Source organism: Oryx dammah, unplaced genomic scaffold (assembly GCF_014754425.2).
Source record: "Oryx dammah isolate SB20612 unplaced genomic scaffold, SCBI_Odam_1.1 HiC_scaffold_2, whole genome shotgun sequence".
Lineage (NCBI taxonomy): Eukaryota > Metazoa > Chordata > Mammalia > Artiodactyla > Bovidae > Oryx > Oryx dammah.
The window spans coordinates 38,732,148-38,754,843 of record NW_024070186.1 but is presented as its reverse complement, the minus strand read 5'-3'; the positions used below and the strand labels follow the sequence as shown (position 1 = coordinate 38,754,843).

The window sequence follows — 22,696 nt, the reverse complement described above, 5'->3', positions numbered from 1 at the left end:
TTGTGAAAAAGTGGGAAAATGAGGTACTGAGCACCTATTTTATACTTGATGCCTGGAAATAATAAAACCTGGTAAAATAAACTCTTACATGGTTGTTCAGCTTCAACACAAGAGACAATGTGGTTTACAAATCTTTTAATACCATTATTGATCCTGACATGAAAAGCAAAAAAAAACCAGTGTTGATAATACCATTGCAGTGTAGCCCAAGTTAGGCGCTTGGCCAGAGGCAGACAAGCAAACAGAAACACAGTCGTTTTTCTTCTCGATTTTTTTTGGGAATAGAAAAAGTGAGGTGAAGCAAGAGTTGGCTCAGTTTGCACAGAGGAAGTCAGGTCTGCCCCGGTCATATGGCACTGGGGACCTCAGCGGGGATGAGGGGGTGCCTCTCACACAAAAGCTCACCCTCTGGAGTGAGGTCACTGAGTCACACCTCTGGGTCATGTCCGTGAGTCATGGGCTTCCCAAAAAGGCTTTCTCCAGAAGCGGCGCCTTCATGGTGTCCCCGGCTTTCTCACCCCAGGGATAAATGCTGGTAAATAAACCCCTTCAGGAAGGAACTATGATTATTACAGCCTCAAGTGGGCTCACTCGGCACTTTAGGACTGACTGCAGCCCTGCATGACTCAGCTCTCTGCCCAGATGGAGCAGGTTTGGAAAAGCCAGATTCGTGTAGATGGATGCCCAAGGCTGGCTGAGGTGGAAGTGCCTGAAGACCTTCCATGCTGCTTCGGCTCCTACTGCTGCTGATTTCAACAAGTGGAGACTTCTTGGCACCGCTGAGATGGAAGTCGAGGATTAGAGCCTGGTAGTTAAAAATACAGCCCCTGTCATTCATTTGGAATTCCAGAGAACTCTGAAATTTTTTGAATTGGCAAGTGAATGGTAGAGACCGGAAGCATGCACCAAAATAATGCTTCTGGTCTTGTATCATCTTTTATTAGAGGATCCTAAAAAAAATCCCCTACATATATGTGTTATTATTCCTGTGTCATAGACTGCAGCTTTGTTTGATGAGCTGCCGAAGTGCAAATCTGACCGGAACCTTTTAACTATAAATTCCTTGTGGTTTCAAAGAAGGATGAGCTTTCTCAGCCAACACAGTTTTGTTATGTGAACAGTTACCTTTATTGTATAGCATAAGAGAGTCAGTTTTTATAGCTTTAGGACTTAATCTATGAATGATATGAATGTTTTCTAATGGATGTGTCAGCTAGGTACATTTGCAGCTTGACTTTTACCTCTTTGTATCTTTTTATCCTTATGCATTGGATTAGCAAGTGATGGTGATGTTTAGGATTTTGGCAGAACAGAAAAAGAATTATAACCAATTGTAATGTAATGAAAGCTGCTTTGGGACGAAGAATCATCAGTTGGGCTGACAATAGGAAAGATGACAACTTGGGAGGGAGATTGGTTGCTTTCGAAAGAAAATAATACATCAGCTGTGCATCTTTTCAGCCAGGTGAAGAGCCAGCACTTTATTTCCAATTGTCAATGTATTCAAAAGACAAGTTATTATTATCCAGCTGGACTGATAGGGTTAATCAGAGGGGAACAATTTACTGATGGCTACTAATTAGAATGGGGTGCTACTTTGGACGAGGGCTTTGAGCTGCTACTGCTATGGGGCTTCCACTGTGATCAGCTCCTGCCATTCCCTGGATTTGGGGGGCTCAGTGGTAAAGAACTGCCTGCCAGTGCAGGAGACACAGAAGACGCGGGTTCGATCCCTGGGTTGGGAAGATCCTCTGGAGAAGGAAATGGCAACCCACTCCAGAATTCTTGCCTGGGAATTCCCACGGACTGTGGAGCCTGGGGGGCTACAGTTCATGGGGTCACAAAAATGTTGGACATGACTGAGAGACTAAACAACACGAGGAACTATCTGGAGAGTGTATGTTTCTGAACCTGGGAGAATTATAAGTGTGCATGCCAGCTGTCTTTGTTCTCGTGATTAAGACCCATCTCTGGTGTCAGTTGGAAGAGCCAAGTATCACTGGCAAAAAAAACAAAACACAACAAAAGGCTCCACTCAGAGAAATGCAAGATGTGAGTAAGATATGATGTGTCATTTCCTAGGTCTTGAAATTTAAATCAGAACACACTGCCCACATGTTTAATGTAATTGAAATAAAACAAAAAAGTGAACCAGCTTTTACGTATTTGTATTTTATCTAATTGGGAAAAATTTTCAAATTTTTATATGAGTCCTGGGCAAGTCTTCTTGCCATCTGGTACAGGATTAAACATTGGCATAGCATTTGTTTTCTGCTGACAGTGGGTCCAATTTATTTGGCAAGACCTGCCTGGGAAATTATCAACCTCATGCAACTCTGCTTCAATTTTCATTTTTAACACTGATGAGTTTAACTGAATGGGTTCACAACAAGCAAGTTGCAAACCTATTTTAGTTAAAAGTTTTTAAGCAAATCATCTTCAGTCTGTATAAACATTTGTTATAACATTAAGAGGGTGGTGAATTGGCCTACTAAGTCAAAAAAAGAGGTTTAAATGTCTGATTTTTAAAAATAAGATATTTTACCTATGCACTCAGTTGGGCTTGTGAAGATTCTGGGGGTTCAGGAGTATTGTTTTTCAAGTGCCTACCATGTGTAGGACACCTTGCTCTGCCTACACTGGGTCTTTTCTGTTGTCAGAAGAGCTTGTGTTGCATTGTAAGAGAAATATTAGTATCCCCCCCACCCCCAAAAAAAGAAAGAATGAAAGGAGAGGTTAAACAGAAACTGGGATTGGCAGGACGGTGAAGCAAAGAAGCACTGAATATGAATTGAGTTTTGAGCAAGTCAGAGGAGCCTGGCGTGCTACAGTCCTTGGGGTTACAAAGAGTTGGACACGACTGAACAACTAAACACTTTCACTTTCACAACACTTAGAGCCTTTATATTCCCATCTCTTTGGTGTGGTTGTCTACAACTGGGCTTCTCTGGTGGCTCAGACAATAAAGAATCTGCCTGTAATGCAGGAGACCTGGGTTTGATCCCTGGATCAGGCAGATCCCTTCGAGAAGGAAAAGGCAACCCACTCCAGTGTTCTTGCCTGGAGAATCCCATGGACAGAGGAGCCTGGAAGGCTACAGTCCATGGTGTTGCAAAGAGTCAGACATGACTGAGTGACTAACGCTTGCACATAATCATCTATCTAGATGGTAGTAAGAAGCTGCTTTTAAGTCCTGCCCTAACAGGTCGGTTGAGGGAGCCCTGAGTAATGTCCAACACCACTAATGTGAAACTCTGTAATATATTAAGAGAGGAGGAAGAGTAAAAAGGCCAAACACTTTATACTTGCAGATGAAATCTTTGCCCACATATATGAGCAAACAGCTTATGTTGCTGCTGCTGCTGCTGCTAAGTCGCCTCAGTTGTGTCCGACTCTGTGCGACGCTATAGACGGTAGCCCACCAGGCTCCCCCATCACTGGGATTTTCCAGGCAGGAGCACTGGAGTGGGTTGCCATTTCCTTCTCCAATGCATGAAAGTGAGAAGTGAAAGTGAAGTCGCTCAGTCGTGTCCGACTCTTCGTGACCCCATGGACTGCAGCCCACCAGGCTTCTCCGCCCATGGGATTTTCCAGGCAAGAGTACTGGAGTGGGGTGCCATTGCCTTCTCTGGCTTATGTTGCTATGAACTCCAAATTCTTTCAAAATTAAACACTCATAATCATTACTATTTTTATATCTTTGTATGCTTCCAGCAATACAAAATGTATTACATAGGCTTTCTCTATTTCAGAAAGTCTTTGTTGTGTGGCTTCCTTCCATGAAGTTAGTGTAATAGGTCATGAACTGGGGGGTAAATTTATCCAAAAAACACCAAGCCTCTTCCTGGGCTATAAGAAGCTGGTGGATTCTGTTTTTGCAGATAAGATTTTATCTTTGCCTTTCGTGGTTCAGCGGCCAGTCTAGATTTTATATTTATAAAATGCTTTTCATTTTTATGCCTAACAAGTGCACGTGCACTATAGGAATAATACAATCCAGGCTTGTTGAGCCAAAGGTTGCCAGCCTTGGGCTGGAGGCCGGAGCTGTCTTCTGTGAGTTCACTGGCTAAGTAGGTGAGCTTGAGAAGTGAAGTGAACTGGTCATGAAGTTGGCAGGTGACCTTGGTGATTACAGGCTTCCCAGAACAGCCGTTTTTTCACCCTCAGAAAAAGGAATTGGAGCATTTTGTTGGCTTTTTTACCCCTGTCTCATAAATATGGGTGCTGAGACCAGGATGGGTTACATGGCTTGTCCACTTAGGTCACACAGGATCGGAGCTGTATTAAAACTCAGACATATGTAGGAATCCCCTGGAGATCCGGTGCTTAGGACTCTTGACCTTTCACTGCTGAAGGTGCGAGTTGGATCCCTGGTTGGAGAACTGGATATCCCACAAGCTGTGCTGCTGCTAAATCACTTCAGTCGTGTCCGACTCTGTGCAACCCCATAGACGGCAGCCCACCAGGCTCCCCCGTCCCTGGGATTCTCCAGGCAAGACTGTGAGGTTTGGCCAAAACAAAGAAACACAACAAAAAACAAAAGAACTCAGGTATGTGTGACTCCCAGCCTGTGGTCTTTCCAGAAGACACAGTGCTTCACTGTCTCCCAGTAGGATGTCAAGGGTCATGGGGCCCTCAGACCCAGCTGTTCTAGGGATGAGTCTGGAGGTGTGTTAGAGAAAGTATTGTCAGATAGAGAGGGTGGGAAAGGGATGGAGGACAGAAGGAAAACCTGAGAGACTGGGGGAGGGAAGCCTGGAGGCCATTGTCCTCATCCAGGTGAAAGGTCATGCAAAGAGGAGCTAAATTAACAATCTCCTGGAGGCTGTTGGGAGGGGCCAAGCCTGTAGAGGGGGGTGATTAAGAGAGTGGTAATGCTGCCTCCCTCCCCCACTGATTTCAGTGACATTCTAACCCCAAACACAGAATATTCCTAATACATAAAATGGCTTTCCCAACTTGTATCTGTATTGAAGAACACATTCAAATTCTAGAAGGAAAAATTATTTAACACAACGCAGCTTTCCATAAACTACCATTTCCAACTTAATGTCTTCTCAGAGAAGTGCTTGACCTTTCTTGCCCCTGGGCAAACATGGAGGTCCTCAGAACTGAAGCTCTCACAGACCCTGGTGTGATTGTATATTTGTCATTTATAAGACTGTGAAGAAAGGCAGTTTGGGAAGTTAAAGGGGCCCCTGAAAGAAGAGGAAAAGATTCCATTACCTTTGTAACAGGTGCCATTTCCATTGCCCACCACCTTGGGCTTCCATGAGAAATCTCTGCAGACATTATTTTTTTCTAGTCCAGGAAAATTGGGTGTTGGAGAGTGTGTATCAAGAAGAGTTTTTCTTTCCCTTAGAGACTGGCTTTTTTTTTTGTTTTCTTTATAAATGCATGGAGACAGGTAATTGAATCCATTTCCCTTCTTACTTTGGCCACTCAAAAATAGGAGCCAAATTTCTAGTTTATCTCCAGTAACTTTTTAATACCTATGACCTGCATTTTCATGCATCATTTTCCTTTTTTGTCTTTTTGAGCCTTCAGAAGTGTTTTTATTTTCACTGGTTATGAAAACAGTACATTATCACTGTTCAAAACTGGAAAGTATAGAAGAGTTTAGATTAAGGGGGAAAAAATCTCCAGTGAGCATATTACTTGCTTACATGTGTGCATACTCAGTCGTGTCCAACTCTGCGACCCCCATGGACTGTAGCCCGCCTACAGTCCATAGAATTGTCCAGGCAAGAATACTAGAGTGGGTTGCCATGCTTTCCTCCAGGAGATTTTCCCAGCCCAAGGATCAAACCTGAGTCTCCTGTGGCTCCTGCATTGCAGACAGATCGTTCTGCTGTGCTCCCTGGGAAGCCGATTACTTGCATGCTGCTGCTACTGCTGCTAAGTCGCTTCAGTCGTGTCCGACTCTGTGCGACCTAATAGACTGCCCACCAGGCTCCCCCGTCCCTGGGATTCTCCAGGCAAGAACAGTGGAGTGGGTTGCCATTTCCTTCTCCAATGCATGAAAGTGAAAAGTGAAAGTGAAGTCGCTCAGTCGTGTCTGACTCTTAGCGACCCCATGGACTGCAGCCTTCCAGGCTCCTCTGTCCATGGGATTTTCCAGGCAAGAGTACTGGAGTGGGTTGCCATTGCCTTCTCCCATTACTTGCATATATCAGCCTAAATACTTTGGTATTTTGGTTCCTTTTTTTAGGGAAGTGGGGCTGTGCCGGGTCTTTGTTGTGGTGAGTGGGCTTGTGTAATTGTGGCACTTAGTTGTCCCACAGCATGTGGAATCTTAGTTCCCTGATCAAGGACTGAACCATTTTTCCCTGCATTGGAAGGTGGATTCTTAACCACTGGACCACCAGTGAAGTCCTCTGTTCCATTTTCGTATGAAAGCTGTATAGAATGTGTTCATAGAATATACACTATTATGTAGTTGAACATACAGATATAAGTGTATATAAATATTACATATGTAAATTTTTAAGGGAAATTGGACTTAAAGCAGCAGAGAGACATTTTTCTTTCTTTCCTTCATCGTTTCTTTCTCCCTTTCTTTCATCATTTTTCTTTTTTTCCCCCTTAGACATTTGCTTGAAGTGGACTGAGCAAGAGAGTGACATCAGACGGGGTGGGAGTAGTAGGGAAGTGGAGATTAATTGAGCTAAACTGCGGGTCTTGGCAAACAGTAAGGCTGCACTGAGAAATACAAGGAAGGAAGTGACTCAGTAGCTCTGAGAGAGGGAGCAGAGATGAGACAGCAGCATGAAAGAGTGATGGTTTATCCTACGGTTGGGAATAGGATGAGGGGAGCTGAATGAATTTAGTTTTCAAATCAAATCATGAGTGGTGGATTAAGTTCTTATGAGCGATACCCTTGCTGTTGGCATTCAGACCAGGAGTCACCCTGGATGTCACATAAACTGAGTTTTAGAGTAGAACTGCCCTGCGATCGATTGGCATGCAGGGGCTGGGAAGTGGAGTGGCTTTCTTCTCAGAATTGTTTCAGGGCAAAGAGAACTTCTTCTCAGAGTTGTTTCAGAGCAAAGAGAGCTGCTTGCATATGAAAGGCTCCCTCTTGTACTCAAGTCTTTGGGGAATACAGTGAGTGACACATTTAATTGTCAAACCCGCTGGGAACAAAACTCCTTTAAAAGCGTTGGCGGGCGTGGAGTTTGAAGGGTGGGCTGAGGAGGCTTCCACGGTTGTGGCGGGAGTTTTGGGGCTTGACGCTGTGGCTGAGTTGTGCATCTTTGGGGTCAGATCACTTAGGATGAGGGTCAGAGTGTCCACCCAGAAAAGCCCTGCCATCTCTCCCAGGGGATGGAGGCTGTCAGCTGCAGTGGCTGTCTTCAGACAAGCTGGGCTCCTCTACCACTTTGGGTGTGAGCCTTTCTGCTCTCTGCAGACTTGAGAGCCCCAGCCCACTTGTTCAGAATGGGAAGGGTGAGTGGGGAACTGGCATTTGAGAATCTATCATTTTGGTTCCTGTATTGTTCTGATCACTGACAGGGAGCTGAGTGTGTACACAGCAGTATCCTTAAATGTCTCCCAGGTGGTAAAGAACCCACCTGCCAATGCAAAGACATAAGAGATGCAGATTTGATCCCCAAGAGGAAAGATCCCCAAGAGAAGTGTGTGGCAGCTCACTCCAGTATCCTTGCCTGGAGAATCCCATAGACAAAGGAGCCTGGCGGGCTATGGTCCAGAGAATCGCCAAGAGTTGGACACGACTAAAGCAACCGAGCAAGCACAGTATATATTACTGTATCACTGCTTCTCACTCTGGGCTGTGCTCGTGCTGGTTCTATGGGAGTGTCAGTATATTCATGGTGTCAGAGGATCTAAGAAAGTTTCATGAAAGAGAGAAGGATGCCTCCGTTTTTGGTACAGTGGAAAGTATTTCTTGCTTACCATGTGTTTTAGTAATATGGAATCCTGAAGGAATAGATAGTCAAAGGGTTTCTTAGCTCTAATTACTTGGCTAAAGGGAGCTTACTCAACTTTAACATCCTCATCAATTGTTCCTCTTTTGGAAGACTGTGACAAACCCCCTGAGGCTGGCTATGAGTCTCCAGGAGACCAAAGGTTGACAGAGAATTTTAGGAACTCTTTGAACAGAATTATTATTGTTAACCTTGAAGGTGCAACTAAGACAGTTGTTTCTTGATCCTTAGATAGCTGATTTTTGTCTTTTCAGTTCAGTCTCCTCACCACCACCACCACCCTCCTCAAAATCGTCTTAGGTTTTTTTTCCTCCCAATTTATTTTTGACTATTTTTTAAAGACTCCTATAGTATGAAACTCTACACTTAAATTTAATTTTGCCTTTTTTATGGGAGCTGACTTTTTTTCTTTTCCTTTGAAATCTTACTCATTTTAAAGGCCTTCTTGGGAAAACATCCAAGTTTTCACTCAAGGCAATGAATGAGCGTCCCATGGCAATAACTTCTAGGCTGGGATGAAGAAATCTGAAGAAGAATTTTAGTAGAGGCAGTATTCAAATGTGAGGAAATGGAAGCAAAAGAAAAGATAAATATAACTCCATTACAAGAGAGTCACTGATTTAGGATTAAACCCAGTGATACTAAGAGTGGTTTTCTACACGAAGGATTCAAAGGAAGTCATTGCTATTCAAAAGTAAGGAGTGTTTAAAAGGAATGAGATTGCTCTTTTTCACGTGGATCTATAACATGTGGGGTTGACATTGCCCTTTGGTTTGGGAGAGGCAACCTAGTTACAAGGCTTAGAACAACCTACCGACATTCAGCTTCTGCGATCAAAGTTTGTTGTCTTTGATAAATACAGAAAGATCTTTGATATAGTTCAGAAAACAGATTTGTGGCACCAAATGAGTATGCTTATCTTTAAAAGAAAAATGTACTGAACTCTCAAAAAAGATTGAGTTTATGGAGTGACACAGGGTCTGTAAGGCACCAGGAGTGACTTGTGATGTGGTCTGGAAGGAGCTAGGAAAGCTAGAGGTCCCATCCATCTTTCTGAAGATATACTGGAAACTCTGGGTGGAAGCTGATGTCCTTCTGGTTTCTCTAAGATTAATAACAAAGCTTGGGTGTTGTATATGACCAAAAGTCCAATCACGTCTTATTCCCCAGAAGCCTTTATGCCTCAGTAATCTGGGTGTCTCCATAATCTAGCACTTCCTACATGTATTTCCTGCTACTCTGTTCTCCAGCTACACAGTTGTTACCTTGCATGGTAGAACATAAGCTTCCTGTGGACCTCACAGTGTCTTACCCTTAGTAAGAGCTGTGTAATGTCATGTTTACGGGATTGGTTTCAAGAGCCCTGTCTTTGGCTGGGGCCAGGTGCAGGTGTCTCATTGTGTCAATTACATGAGCTGGGAGAGTATGGGAGGGCTGATGGGCAGAAGAGCAGGGTCCTGCTTTGGGAGAGGAGTTTGCGCTATGGTATCCCAGTGCTTGGATGGCAGTGGGCAGTGGGCAGTGGGGACTGGAGAACATAGGCTCCTTGGACTTGGGGAGGTATGCTGGGGCTGGTCCATCCTTGGTAAGACAAGAAACCCTTAAGAGGGCATTTGCACATGGAGGCAACTGGTCAACCAAATCAACTTATTGTCAGAGAGTCCCCTGCAAAATCCCCATCATGGCTCACCTTGGATGGAGGGTAAGTGGGCAAGCTTGATGTTGGGTGGAAACAATGTGTCAACCTCCTGTAAGCAGATTCTAAAGGAAGAAAGGCCAGCATCATTTAACTGTTGTGTTGTTACTGGTGATGATGATAATGATGCTAACAATTAAAGAGATAATTGTTTTCCTTCTTTTAGTCACATAGAAAAAATCACCACATGGCAAGACCCTAGGAAGGCGATGAATCAGCCCCTGAATCATATGAACCTCCACCCAGCTGCCACTTCCACACCAGCGCCCCAGAGGTCCATGGCCGTGTCTCAGCCGAATCTTGGTAAGCTTTGACTCGGAGCTGGATAAATAGATGTTCAAGCAAGGGCCTCTGGAGCTCAGAAGCAGCTTTGGTTGCCTCAGTGCCTACTCATGTACCCAGATAGTATCCTTTCCTCCCTTTTGGCTGCATTACCCTTTCACTGGCCTTGCTGTCTTTTCTTGGCCTCTTGGCTATGTGGTTCATGACATAGTATCCAGCTTGACACTACAGCTCCAGCATCCTCTCCAGTTACCTTTATTGAAGCTCTTGGAAAAATCACTTAGGCCTCCTGTCTTCACCCACACCAAGGCAAGTAGGGTACTTATCCCTTTCCTGTGAATCTGGTCCCTGAAGACTACCAAAGGGTACAATTCTGGCCTCAAAGTCTCTTTGCTTCCTTCCTTTTCTTCTCCCTCATAATGTGCGACTGACACCAGACTAGGTATTTTCTTGCCTTATCTCATTCAGTCCTGACAACCAGCCTATAAGGAGTGATAGCATTCCATTTTATATATGCAGAAACTTTCCCAAAGTCCCAGCTTGTGCACCAGTAGAGCCAGAGTTGAAACTGAGGTTGGTCTGGTTATAGGATGCATTCAACCCTTGCATAATCTGCGAGTGGCTTCTCCCCACACCTACCCTAGGAAATGATGGTTCACATTTCACTTCATTTTGAATAGGTGTGATTTTAGACTTGAGATTAGTTTCTGCTAATTGCAAAGACAGTAAAATTCCACCCACTGGAGAGAATCAGATGTGAATGAATACACTTCTGCAACAGAACCAATCAGCTTTTGTTGCCAGCCATTCTTCCATGCCCCTAAAAGGTACAGTTTTTAAAAAGATAGTGCCATTTTCAGGTGACGTTTCCATTTAAGATCAGATGTCCAGATACTGTTTTATATACAGAACAGAGTTTTAGAGAATGAAAAGAATCTCTGTTGGATTTTCAAGAATGAACAGATAAAAATGGAAGCAGTTTTTGTAGATATACTCCATTTATAACTGTGGCTTAGCCATGGTGAGTATGGACTCAAGGAGGTCTGAGTCAGTATACTCAAGTAAATATGTTGTCCCTTCTTTCAGGAAGTCTGGATCTACATTTTAAAGCCTGCAGATGTAAAATATATACAAAAGGCAAACGACTTGGAACAGCCTCTGTTGTGTTTCGTATCTAAAGGGCAGATCAAGGAAAATGGTACCAGTGCTTGTAAGAGCAGTGGTAAACCAAAGCTTCCCATGAGTCATTTGTCCCCAGTATATTAGAGCTCAAGTAGAAAGCAGATGTGAGTATAGCAAAGAAACCACAAATTAGGTAACATTAGACTGTTTCAGGGTTTCTTTAACCATTTAATTTTTACTGAAAGTTCTAAAAGCTGATTATTAAAGTATTATTGCTAACTTTGTAGTCAGTCTTCATTGGAAAAGATCTTTCATGGACCTGGTTAAAAAAATTCAAACACTTTTCAAAGGGGTGTCAAAAAGTAAGTCTCCCTGTGATCACCATGCCTCAGTCCTTTGTGTGTTACCTGGAGTCAATCAGTGTTTCCAGTCTTATGTACGTTTCTTCACATAAATGCTAGCACATTATATCCACTGTTCTGCACCTTGGTTTTTCCACTTTCATATCTGTACACACAAAGCTTCTTGTTTTGTTTTTTAAATTACCCAATATAAATATTTAACTGGCCTCCATCTGATGGCTGTTGGGATTTAGTGTGTTTTTAGTGCACCCAATATTGGAGTGAATATCCTTGTTTATGCTCATTTATGTACTTCCCTTAATTTCTAAAAATTGCACAAGTAGGAATTGGACTAGATTAGAAGGACTTTGATGCTAAAAACTCAATACTGAAAGCACAGGTGAGGTCGTCCCTCACCCTCCAACACACTAAAAGTCCAACTGTTGGTAAAGTTCATCTAAAGAAATTGTAATTGGAATGTCTGAAACAAGGTTACCTGTAGCTGAATGAAATACTTTTCCCCAGATCTCTAATAAATTGGGGCAATGACTTTCTCAAGACACACATTCTGGGATTTTTCCAATAATATTTGAGTGTTTGCCCACTACACAGTGTGTTCCTAGCCTCTTGAGAATCACAGATGTATCCCAAGAATGGAAATATAGTGGGGAATCCAAAGTAAGCTCCAAAGACTGGGGATATTTAGAGTCACAATATGGTCCTAATAATAAATGATTTACTCAGAGTATTTTATTTTAAGCTATAGCTATGCCTGTAGTTTACACTCTCTATTATCAACCTTTACAAATAGAACAGATTTTTCTACTTTTTCTTTTAACATGTAGTATTTTGTTTTCATTATCTTGAAAATAATAGGTATACATCTGTTTACATTATGTATTTATATTATTAGTGTGTATATGTATATAAACATATATATATATATAAAGTCATTATTTTGAAGATAACTCAAAATTTTTAGGTCTGTTTTATCAACCACATTTTTTTTTTCTTTTTATCTTTTAAGTGGAGAAGATCCTTCTCTTCCTTCTACTTCTTAAATCTCGAATTTTGGTTTTTTCAGTGGCATGCATCTGACAAATGAACTTAAGTCATATGTCCCCTTCACCAATGGGTATTTAGGTACATGTGAAAATGATGTCAAAATACAATGAGCAGTACTGTTAGGTGATAGAATGAGCTTTACTAGTCTAATTTATGTATTTCTAGAGCTATGATATGGGCTTCCCTGATGGCTCAGACAGTAAAGAATCTGCCTGCAATGTGGGAGACCTGGGTTCAATAGATCCCTGGGTTGGGAAGATCCCATGGAGAAGGGAATGGCAACCCACTCCAGTATTCTTGTCTGGACAATTCCATGGACAGAGAAGCCTGGTGGGCCACAGTCTTTGGGGTCACAAAGAGTCGGACATGACTGAGCAACTATAATCACTGACATAGCAAAATATATTCAGCAGTAAATCTCCTTATATTGCAATTCTGTGACATGGTCCTGGGAGTCAGACGGTCAGAACTGGAGTTTTGGCTCTGCCTATTGGTGCCTCTTTTAAGTTGCTTAATTCTGCCTCAGTTTCTCCATATGTAAAATGAGGATTATATTTACAGTGTGAGGAGGTTGTATGAGTTTATAAGTAATGTGTGTAAATCCATGCCTGGCACATCATGAAATATTATCATCATTGTGTTTTCTGGAAATAAAAGCTTTGTTTTATTTAATTATATGTTATATTTGAGGACCATTTCATTGTTCAAATTAAAAGCTCTCAAAAAAACAGGAAAGATTTGTTTTAGACTGATTAGTGTGCAAAGAGCTTTAAATTAGGAACACTATTTTTTACTTTCAGTGAGGATAGCGCCCCTGGTGAAAGTATTTCGAGTCTCCTCCCTTCCCCCCACTCCCTGCCAGCGCAAGAAACCTTTTTGTCAGTCAGTCAGTCAGTATTACAGTATTCTTGCCTGGGGAATCCCATGGACAGAGGAGCCTGGCAGGCTACAGTCCATGGGGTCGGAAGAGGTGGACTTAGTGACTAAACCACCACCACAAAGCAAAAGTCGCTCAGTCGTGTCCGACTCTTTGAAACCCCATGGACTATACCGTCCATGGAATTCTCCAGGCCAGAATACTGGAGTGGGTAGCCTTTTCCTTCTCCAGGGGATCTTCCCTGGAGGAATCGAACCGGGATCTCCTGCATTTCAGGTGGATTCTTTACCAACTGAGCTATGAGGGAAGCTTTTGTCAGTGGATATCTCATTTTTTCAGTGGATATATTCCTGAAATGTGGGTTGTAAGTCAAGTCATATTTTAATTGCAAGAGAAGACAACCATCACTTAAAGGCATCCTGGAATGAGTGACTTTGTGGCCATACTTTTGTCAGGATGCAGATTTGTTGCGTAATTAACCTTGCTCTCTTTTCAAATGCCAAAGTAAAAGAAAATAGACTCTCAAGGGGTTATTTCAAATAGCCCTCTCCAGCTTGGTCTAATTTTTAACAGAAATTTTTGTTTTCATGTTTACCAAATCAGATTGTCTGTTAAGTTTTATCCAATTTGATTCTGTCTGGGCAGATAGATCCCCTTTGAGTCTGAGTCCCTGGAGATACCCAGTGAATGGTAGCAGAAAGGAAGGTCTTGGAGAACTTTAGGTAGTGAAGAGCAGAGATTACCACTGAGTGGAAGCTGTATCACTTGGGGGCTGACAGCTTGTTTGAAATCCTCACTTTTACGTGACACAGTGAAGGAGGAAGATTACTGTTCGTGTGAAAGTTGATTTTTTTTTTTCGTGACACACACCAGGTAGGATTTCATGTCTTTTCAGTGAGTTCATTGGTATGATTAATTACTATTAATAGATACTCTGTTTAATTGAAGGAGGGGAAAATGAAGCAAACAAAAAAAGACTCTACACAGGCCATATCATAATACATGAAACAATGGGCTTGGGGAAAACGAAACGTGCTAAGGAAATCAGGTTGTTACAGCGGTGATGGGGGTGAGGCGGAGGGCAGGGACCTTTCGGTATAGTGGTTAGTGGGAAGACTTGCAGTGAGAACTGAGTTTCTCTCTTGGGTTAGACATTTACTACTTTTGCTTATTCGTTAACCTGAGTCTTATTTCCCTTATTTGTAATTTGGTGATAATGATAGTCTTTTCCCCATAAAAGTTTTGATTATTTAGGTAGTGCATATTTTGGTACATAGCATAAAAAATGCCCCGCGCCCCCCCACCCCCCGAAAGAATTGTGTTGTTATCACTATTATTATGAACTGGCAGACTGGTTTGTCCTCGCTTTTCTGGCCCCTGTGTAGCTGGAGGAAGAGCTTGTGGTGTGTGCATTAGAAACGTTGATCTTTTAGACCCTTTGCTTCCATGCTGAGAAAATAATCTTTAAGCCCAGCCAGTGATGGTGAGAAGATGAAGAGCTCAGGCCCTGGCTCCTTCATGGGCAGAGGGAGTTTCTGAAGAGCAGGTTCACCTTGAGCTCTACCTGAAGAACCTTCTCCCTCTGCAAGTGTATTGGTGTCCAGGTTTTCCCATTTCTCAGCACGTGCATGTGTGCATGCTAAGTCACTTTAGTCATGCCTGACTCTTTGCGACCCCATGGACTGGAGCCCGCCAGGCTCCTCTGTCCGTGGGGATTCTCCAGGCAAGAATACTAGAGCGGGTCGCCGTGCTCTCCTGCAGGGAATCTTCCTGACCCAGGGATTGAACCCATGTCTCTTATGTCTCCTGCATTAGCTGATGGGTTCTTTACCACTAGTGCCACCTAGGAAGCCCTTTCTCAGCACACGAGGACTGAAATCAGGCAGTAACTTAAAATCTTCCCATATTTTCAAATGTTTTGAGGGGAGAGAAAGTGACAGGCAGTTTTTGCTTTTCTGTGATAATCCTAGCGATCATCAACCATGAGCCTCTGTCACACATTAATAGACCTTTTTTTGGAATGAGGCCCCGACCTGGGGTGCCAGTATCCTCCCAGACAGGACAGGAAAAATAAAGAGTGTATAACAGCTTCACCAGACTGCCAGCCCTAGCCAGTTCAGAAACTTCTGGTAAAGTGCAGCCAGAGTGTATTTTTAATGCTATAGGAATTTTTAAAATATCACACGCTCTCACACACACTCCTTCTTTGAAGATGTGCCATCCACCAGGCCAGAATCTGTCCTCCAGGTCTGTCTTGATCTGTGTTTCAAATTATAAACACATGTGTGGTTTCCTTGCTCGCTTACTTTTGCAGGGTACGCTTTTCAAGACAAGATGGAAAATCTTGTCTCTGCTCAGTTTGCAATGTTGGCTCCCGTGTCCCTCTAGGAAGTGTTCAAAGGCACTTAAAGACGTTTTACCAAAAGCAAATAAAATAGCTAAGGAACACCTCAGTCTAGTGTCGCTGAAAGCATGTGGAGAGGTGTCCTGAAAGTTTACTGGAAGTTAGATTTATATGTGGGCTATCTTATTTTTGTCTTTTTCCAGTAGTTCCCCCCTGCCCTGATTAAATTTATGTAGTGAGTTTATGGCAGACACATCTGGCTACTGTGATTTTTCCAGCTCTGTTCTCACTACTTTTTGAACTTTGTGGTTTCTGCAGCATAAATTAGCCTAATACGCACAGACACATACAAACACAAATCCAAAGACAAACTGAAAAACCTCCACCCTTGTTGGGGAGAGTTGGGGTGATGGGGCGTTGATAAGATTGCTGTGGTGCGAAATGGGTCTTTATGGAAGACTGGTGGGCATAGGGAAAGGGGAAGGGATTCTGTTTTGTTTTTTTTTTCCTTTCTTGGTTTTAAAAAAGAGAGAACAGGGACTTCCTTGGCGTTCCAGCGGTTAAGACTTTGCCTTCCAGTGTAGTGGGTGCGGTGTTCAATCCCTGGTTAACCAAAACACAAAACAGAAGCAATATTGTAACAAATTCAATAACAACTGAGAAAAGGCCCACATTAAAAATATATATATATTTTCTAAACTGCAGAAAATCAACACTATTTTCTTAGATTTCAAGTTGTCAGGATTTACTCTATTGAATCAACATTATCATAGACTGCACTTTTGGAGTTTCCTAAAAGAGATTCATTACAATTCCTTCCTTCTAAGGCTTTTAAAGATTATGTGAAATGGGGCCTGAAAACCAATAATAAAGTCAACTGATCATCAATTCTTCTTATGCAGTAAAGCTGGGCATAATATTATATAAGGGCTTTCCAGGTGGTGCTAGTGGTAAAGAACCTGCCTGCCAATGTAGGGTCTGATCCCTGGGCCTGGAAGATTCCTTGGAGGAGGGCACAGCAACCCACTCCAGCATTATTGCCTGGAGAATCCCATGGACAGAGGAGCCTGGCGGGCTACAGTCCATAGGGTCGCAGAGTCAGATGTGACTGAAGAGACTTAGCATGCATACACACAATAGTGTATAAAGAAATGAACCTTGTGTTTTCTTAAATCTCTCACCTATATCAATATTCATTCATAGGCTTGCATTAAGATGACATGATGAGGACTTGTATTAATAGATTTTATCACTCCAAATTTAGAAATTTAGGTAAGATAAAGTAAGACTCTTTGATAAGAAGTCTCAAGAGCCATTGAAAATGTTTGATGCCACAGCTTTGCTAAGAAATATTCTCCAAGATAAAATTCTGAAATAGTTGCTAGGTGAACTATTTGGAAGACTACACAAAGATGTATTGTTTATCAGATAACACTGACATTAAATGCTTGCAATATGAAAATAAATATATTTGTAACTACTGACACAATTGTCATAGGACTCCATAGCACATGGAAAATTGTTTTATTATATCAGTCTAATTTGATAAAGTAGGCAAAATTGTTTATACTATGATTATAATTTTGTTTCTTAAAAAAGACTGTTGAGATTTTCTTTTCCCATGAGACGCTGCTCAACCTGTGTATTTCTAGCCCATGGCCAACTGCATTACGCATCACAGGTAAACCATTTTGTAGAATAAGTGTATTGGGTAAATCAATTATGTGTTTTTAGATGTTGATAGAGATTATAATAAAGCTTTTGGATCGCGGATGGTCTCCTTAATTTTCTTTTAAATATAGTAATATTCTCTTTTTAATAGCCCCCCAAAATGGAGAACCATTTGGTTGGTGAAAGTGTTAGTCATTCAGTTGTGTGCAACTCTTTGCGACCCCATGGACAGTAGACTATCAGGCTCCTCCATTCATAGAATTCGCCAGGCTAGAATACTGGAGTGGGTTTGCCATTTCCCACTCCAGAGGATCTTCCCGACCCAGGGATTAAACCCATGTCTCCTGTATTGCAGGCAGATTCTTTACCATGTGTCATCAGAGAAGTCTTGAGTTTTTTATTGTGAGAGAGGGATGGGGTGTATGGAAGAAAACTCTAGGCTCTGTCTGCAGTTTAGACAAAACCATGAATTGTTAAGCTTCTCTGCAGCTGAGTCTTTTTGTGGCAAACAGGTTGTTCCCTAGTCTCTTAAGATTAGTGTTTAAGTAAGGCCTAGCTGGGTAGGATTCCTTGGGGCATTTGTTAAACACACATCTTCAGAGTCCAGTAGTAGTGTGGATTGCTCCCCAAAGAACAATCACGGGCAGCTGCTGGGAGGAAGACTGCCTGGACCCCACCCCTGGGAAATCCTGCCTTGGACCATGTAGGGTGGGGTCTGGGAATGGGCGCTGTTTTCAAGTGCTCAGATGCCTCTGGTCATCAGCCAAGTGTAGAAACAGCCACAGAACTGTATGCCTTAGCACAGAGATGGGAGACTAACAGGTGGCAAAAACCCACTCAGAAATCCAGCCTTTAACTTGAGTTACCTGAAAACTCTCTAAGTTTTAGCTGTACAACATAGTGATTCACAATTTTTAAAGACTATACTCAATTTATAGTTGTTACAAACTACTGGTTTCATTCCCTGTGCTGGACAGTGTATCTCTGTTGCTTGTTTATTGTACACAGAGTAGTTTGTCCCTCTTAACCTCCTCCCCCTAACTTGCCCCTCCCTGCTTCCCTCTCCCCACAGGTAACCACTAGTTTGTTCTCTATGTCGGTGAGTGTTTTTGTTTTGTTATATGCGTTCATTTGTTTTACTTTGCAGATTCCACTCATAAATGATAACAGACAGTATTTATCTTTCTCTGTCTGACTTATTTCACCAACGTCTAAGTGGGATTTTTGCCTGAAATAGACATTTATGGGGACATTGGCACTTCTTTGGCACTTGGTGTCAGTGCACACATGAGCTTTGGTATGTGAATACCGAAGCCACTTTCCAGAAATTTCAAAAACCAGAGGAGATGTTGCTGTTTAGCATCCTGATTATTGAAGTGTGTTGTCTAAATTCACAAGATCAGTGTGTAAGCCCACTTGAACTAGCTGAGAAATGACCAAAGAGGCCTCTACAGGCTTGAAAGTGAAAGCGTTAGTTGCTCAGTCATGTCCGACTCTTGGCAGTCTCTTTGCGACCCCATGCAATCCTCTGTAGCCCACCAGGCCCCTCAATCCATGGAATTCTCCAGGCAAAAATACTGGAGTGGGGTGCCCTTCCCTTTTCCAGGGGATCTTCCTGACCCAAGGATTGAATCCAGGTTTCTTGCATTACAAGCAGATTATTTACCATCTGAACCACCAGGGAAGCCCCCTCTACAGGCTTAAGCCCCTGAAAAATTCTGGAAGGGGTGCCCCAACCCCAAAGATGAACAGATCCTCTTAGGAAGGAGGTCAAGGCCAGGTCAAGCTTTTCCTTTGTCCCTTTTTTTGTAGGCATGACGTTCATTTACTTATTTATTTTTAATGGGTTCTAAACTCTTCACCAGGCTGCAGGCCTCGGTTGAGAATTTTAAAAATAATCTGGACAGTTTTAGTACTATCTTCTGGCTGACTTTCAGTAGTTTGCCCCTAGGAGCTTCCTTGCTGTGGAGAATGTCATCCAGTTAAAGTTTTAGGCAGAGGGATGCTGGGATGGTAGTCATTTGGCCATTTGTTCCAAATTGATGTGTCCAGTGGCATCTGGACACTTTTTCTTTGATCTCCTCTTTGGGGCTCCTGGTGATGTTGACCCCACCTGTGTGTGATCATCACCTCCCCCACCCTGTATCAACTGCAAGATTGATTTCTTCTTCCTTTCTGGAAGTCTAAATTTATTCCCAGGGTGTTTTGCAGTTGCTGGTGGTCAGGAACAGCTGTTGTGCCACGCTTGACTTGGACTAATTCTCTCTGATGAAGTCAGCAAAATATTGATAATACCATAAGAGAATCCAGGAAAACAAAAGTCTTCATGGTCTTTTCTCATTAAGTGTGCTGAAGAGAGGAAGATCTCCCTGGAAAAAGTAAAGCAGGGAAAAATAAGGTCTTAAAACATATTTGAGGCAGCAAGATTCAGGAATGTTATTTTCTCCCATATTATATAATTACTACTTGGTCATCATAGACAGTACTGATCAGCAAAAAATGAGAAAATAAAAATACTGTAATATGATCATTCAAAATCACTCTAAATTCTCATCTTTCTCTCTTTCAAGTATAAATGTAAACAAAAGAGGTTGGAGACTCCTCTACATTCTTTTTTTGTAGCTGCTTTTTTCACTTAATGTATCATGAGCATCTGTTTCAATGCATATTTTTTGATTAGCTGTTTTTATTGGAAAGGTAACACAAACCTGGCAAAACATTCATGCAGTTCTAAAGAGTTCCAGAGAAGTAAGATTCTGTCACACCAAGACCCTCAGCCTTTCTCTCCTCCCCAGGGAAACCTCTACTACCGGTTTCCTCAGTACTCAGGACCCCTGCAGATGCTAAAATCTGAGGATGCTTAAATCCCTTGTATAAAATGGTGCAGTGCAGTCCACCCTCCATATCCACGGCTCTGCATCTGCAGGTTCCATTTCTTTTTTAAAACTAATTTTATTTATTTATTTATTTTTGGCTGTGCTGGATCTTTGTTGCTACGTGGGTTTTTCTCTCATTGGGGCAAGCGGGGCTCTAGGCGTCCAGGCTTCAGTGTGCTCTAGAGCACAGGCTCAGTAGTTGTGGCGCATGGGCTTAGTTGCTCCGAGGCATGTGGGATCTTCCCGGATTAGGGATTGAACTTGTGTCTCCTGCATTATTAGCAGGAGGACTCCTTACCCCTGAGCCACCAGGGAAGCCCTGCAGGTTCCATTTCCATCCCAAATTGGTTGCATCCTTAGATGCAGAAACCACAGGTACAGAGGGCTATTTGTATTTCAGAAATACTCTATATATGTATGTGTCCTTAGATGGATATGCCTTTTTTAAAACTTAACATATATTAGAGAGCTTTCTAAATTGGCACTTACAGATGTATTTATTCTTTTTTATCAGTAAATTGTTTTCTACTCTACAGACGAACCATAGTTATTCAACCAGTCCTCTATGCTGGATATTTAGGTTCTTTGCTAATTGTTTGCTATTATTAGACAAAGAAGGAAATGGCAACCCACTCCAGTGTTCTTGCCTGGAGAATCCCAGGGACCGGGGAGCCTGGCGGGCTGCCGTCTATGGGGTCGCACAGAGTCGGACACGACTGAAGCAACTTAGCAGCATTAGACAGAGCCACAGTGTGTATCCCTGTGTGCAAATCCTTGTGCCATATGCTGTTTATGTGGAGGACAGTTTTGCAGAGGTGAAATTCCTGGGTCCAAAGTTATGTGCATTTCAAGTTTTAATAGCTGTTCCACTTTCCTCTAAAATGGTGACATGAATTTATACTCCTACCATTAATGGGGCTTCCCAGGTGGCACTAGTGGTAAAGAACCCCCGACCCCTGGCAATGCAGGAGACATAAGAGACTTGGGTTCTATCCCTGAGTCAGGAGAATCTCCTGGAGGAGGGCTCAGCAGCCCACTCCAGTATTCTTGCCTGGGCAATCCCTGTGGACAGGGGAGCCTGGCGGGCTAGGGTCCATAGGGTTGGAAAGAATCGAACATGACTGAAGTGACTTGACATGCATGCAACGGTGTATTAAAGCGTTGCTTTCCTCCTACTCTGGCCAATAATGTTTATTAGCAAACTTTTTAGTCTTTGTAATTCTGATTGGTATGGATTAGATTCTCATTGTTTAATGAGAATCTCCATCGGGTTGCAAAGAGTCGGACATGACTTAGCGACTAAACCACATTTAATTCATATATGTATCTGCTGCTGCTAAGTCGCTTCAGTCGCGTTCGACTCTGTGTGACCCCATAGATGGCAGCCCACCAGGCTCCCCCGTCCCTGAGATTCTCCAGGCAAGAACAGTGGAGTGGATTGCCATTTCCTTCTCCAATGCATGAAAGTGAAAAGTGAAAGTGAAGTCACTCAGTCGTGTCCGACTACAAGACCCCACGGACTGCAGCCTACCAGGCTCCTCCATCCATGAGATCTTCCAGGCAAGAGTACTGGAGTGGGGTGCCATTGCCTTCTCCATCATATATGTATAAATATGTATATGAATGGACTTGGGGCATATTTCTTTCTTTACACCATTACAGCCATCATGTTAATGGCTGTATAGCTGCCATTGTGTAATTCTATAATAACTTATTTTTCCAGTTCTTTTACTGGAGATGTAAATGTTGATTCTATTTTTTATTATTTATATAGATTATATTATACGCAGTAAATATTCTTGTACTTAAATTTTTGTGCCTTCCTTTAATTTCCTCATTTTTTTCAAAGTTGCCACAAAAAAGTGTACTTTTAGCCAGGCACCTCTCTTTCCCACTTGCTCTGGTTTTCAACTTGCATATCCATATATTTTTGACTAAATCATAAATGGAAGTTTCATTTGAAGTTTGCTTCCCAGTACATGTCATGTGTCTCATTCCATATTATTTTCATCCTTTTCTTTTCCAGTATTATATTTCTTAGACACCAGTGAAGAGTGAGTTTTGAGTTTTCAGTTTTGCCAGGAGTTAAATATTTGCAGAGATGGAAAAAATAAAGTAAAAAAAAAAATTTAATATGGATGACTTAGTCCTGGCTCACAGGGCTTTCATATAGTTGCTTCAAACTTACACTTTAAATGAAAGAAAAATATTCTACTTCCACTCTTATCAATTGCCATAATGCCTGAATTAATTAGAATGGAATTATTATTTCTTCCCAAGTGAAACTGGCTCATTCCATCCTAGCAAAACGAATGCTCAGGGCAGCTGCTAATGGCAGTTCCTTCTGCAGTCTCAACTCTGCCCTTCTAGCTTGTCTAATTTTTTCCTTCTATCAAGAAGGCCAACCTGGAACAGTTTCTTCTGCTCTGACCTTGGAAGTGAGGGCCTTGCACCCCAGGGCCTCAGGCTTTAT

At 42.3% G+C, this 22,696-nt stretch overlaps 1 protein-coding gene across 2 annotated transcripts in view; it reads left to right on the top strand.

Annotated features, from left to right (window-relative positions):
- Positions 1-22,696, top strand: part of WWTR1 (WW domain containing transcription regulator 1) — a 146,604-nt gene that overhangs the window by 72,143 nt on the left and 51,765 nt on the right. For both annotated transcript variants that reach the window (XM_040234629.1, XM_040234622.1), the window contains exon 3: positions 9,812-9,948. In XM_040234629.1, the coding sequence (XP_040090563.1) occupies positions 9,812-9,948 (137 nt within the window). The remainder of the gene's footprint in view (positions 1-9,811; positions 9,949-22,696) is intronic.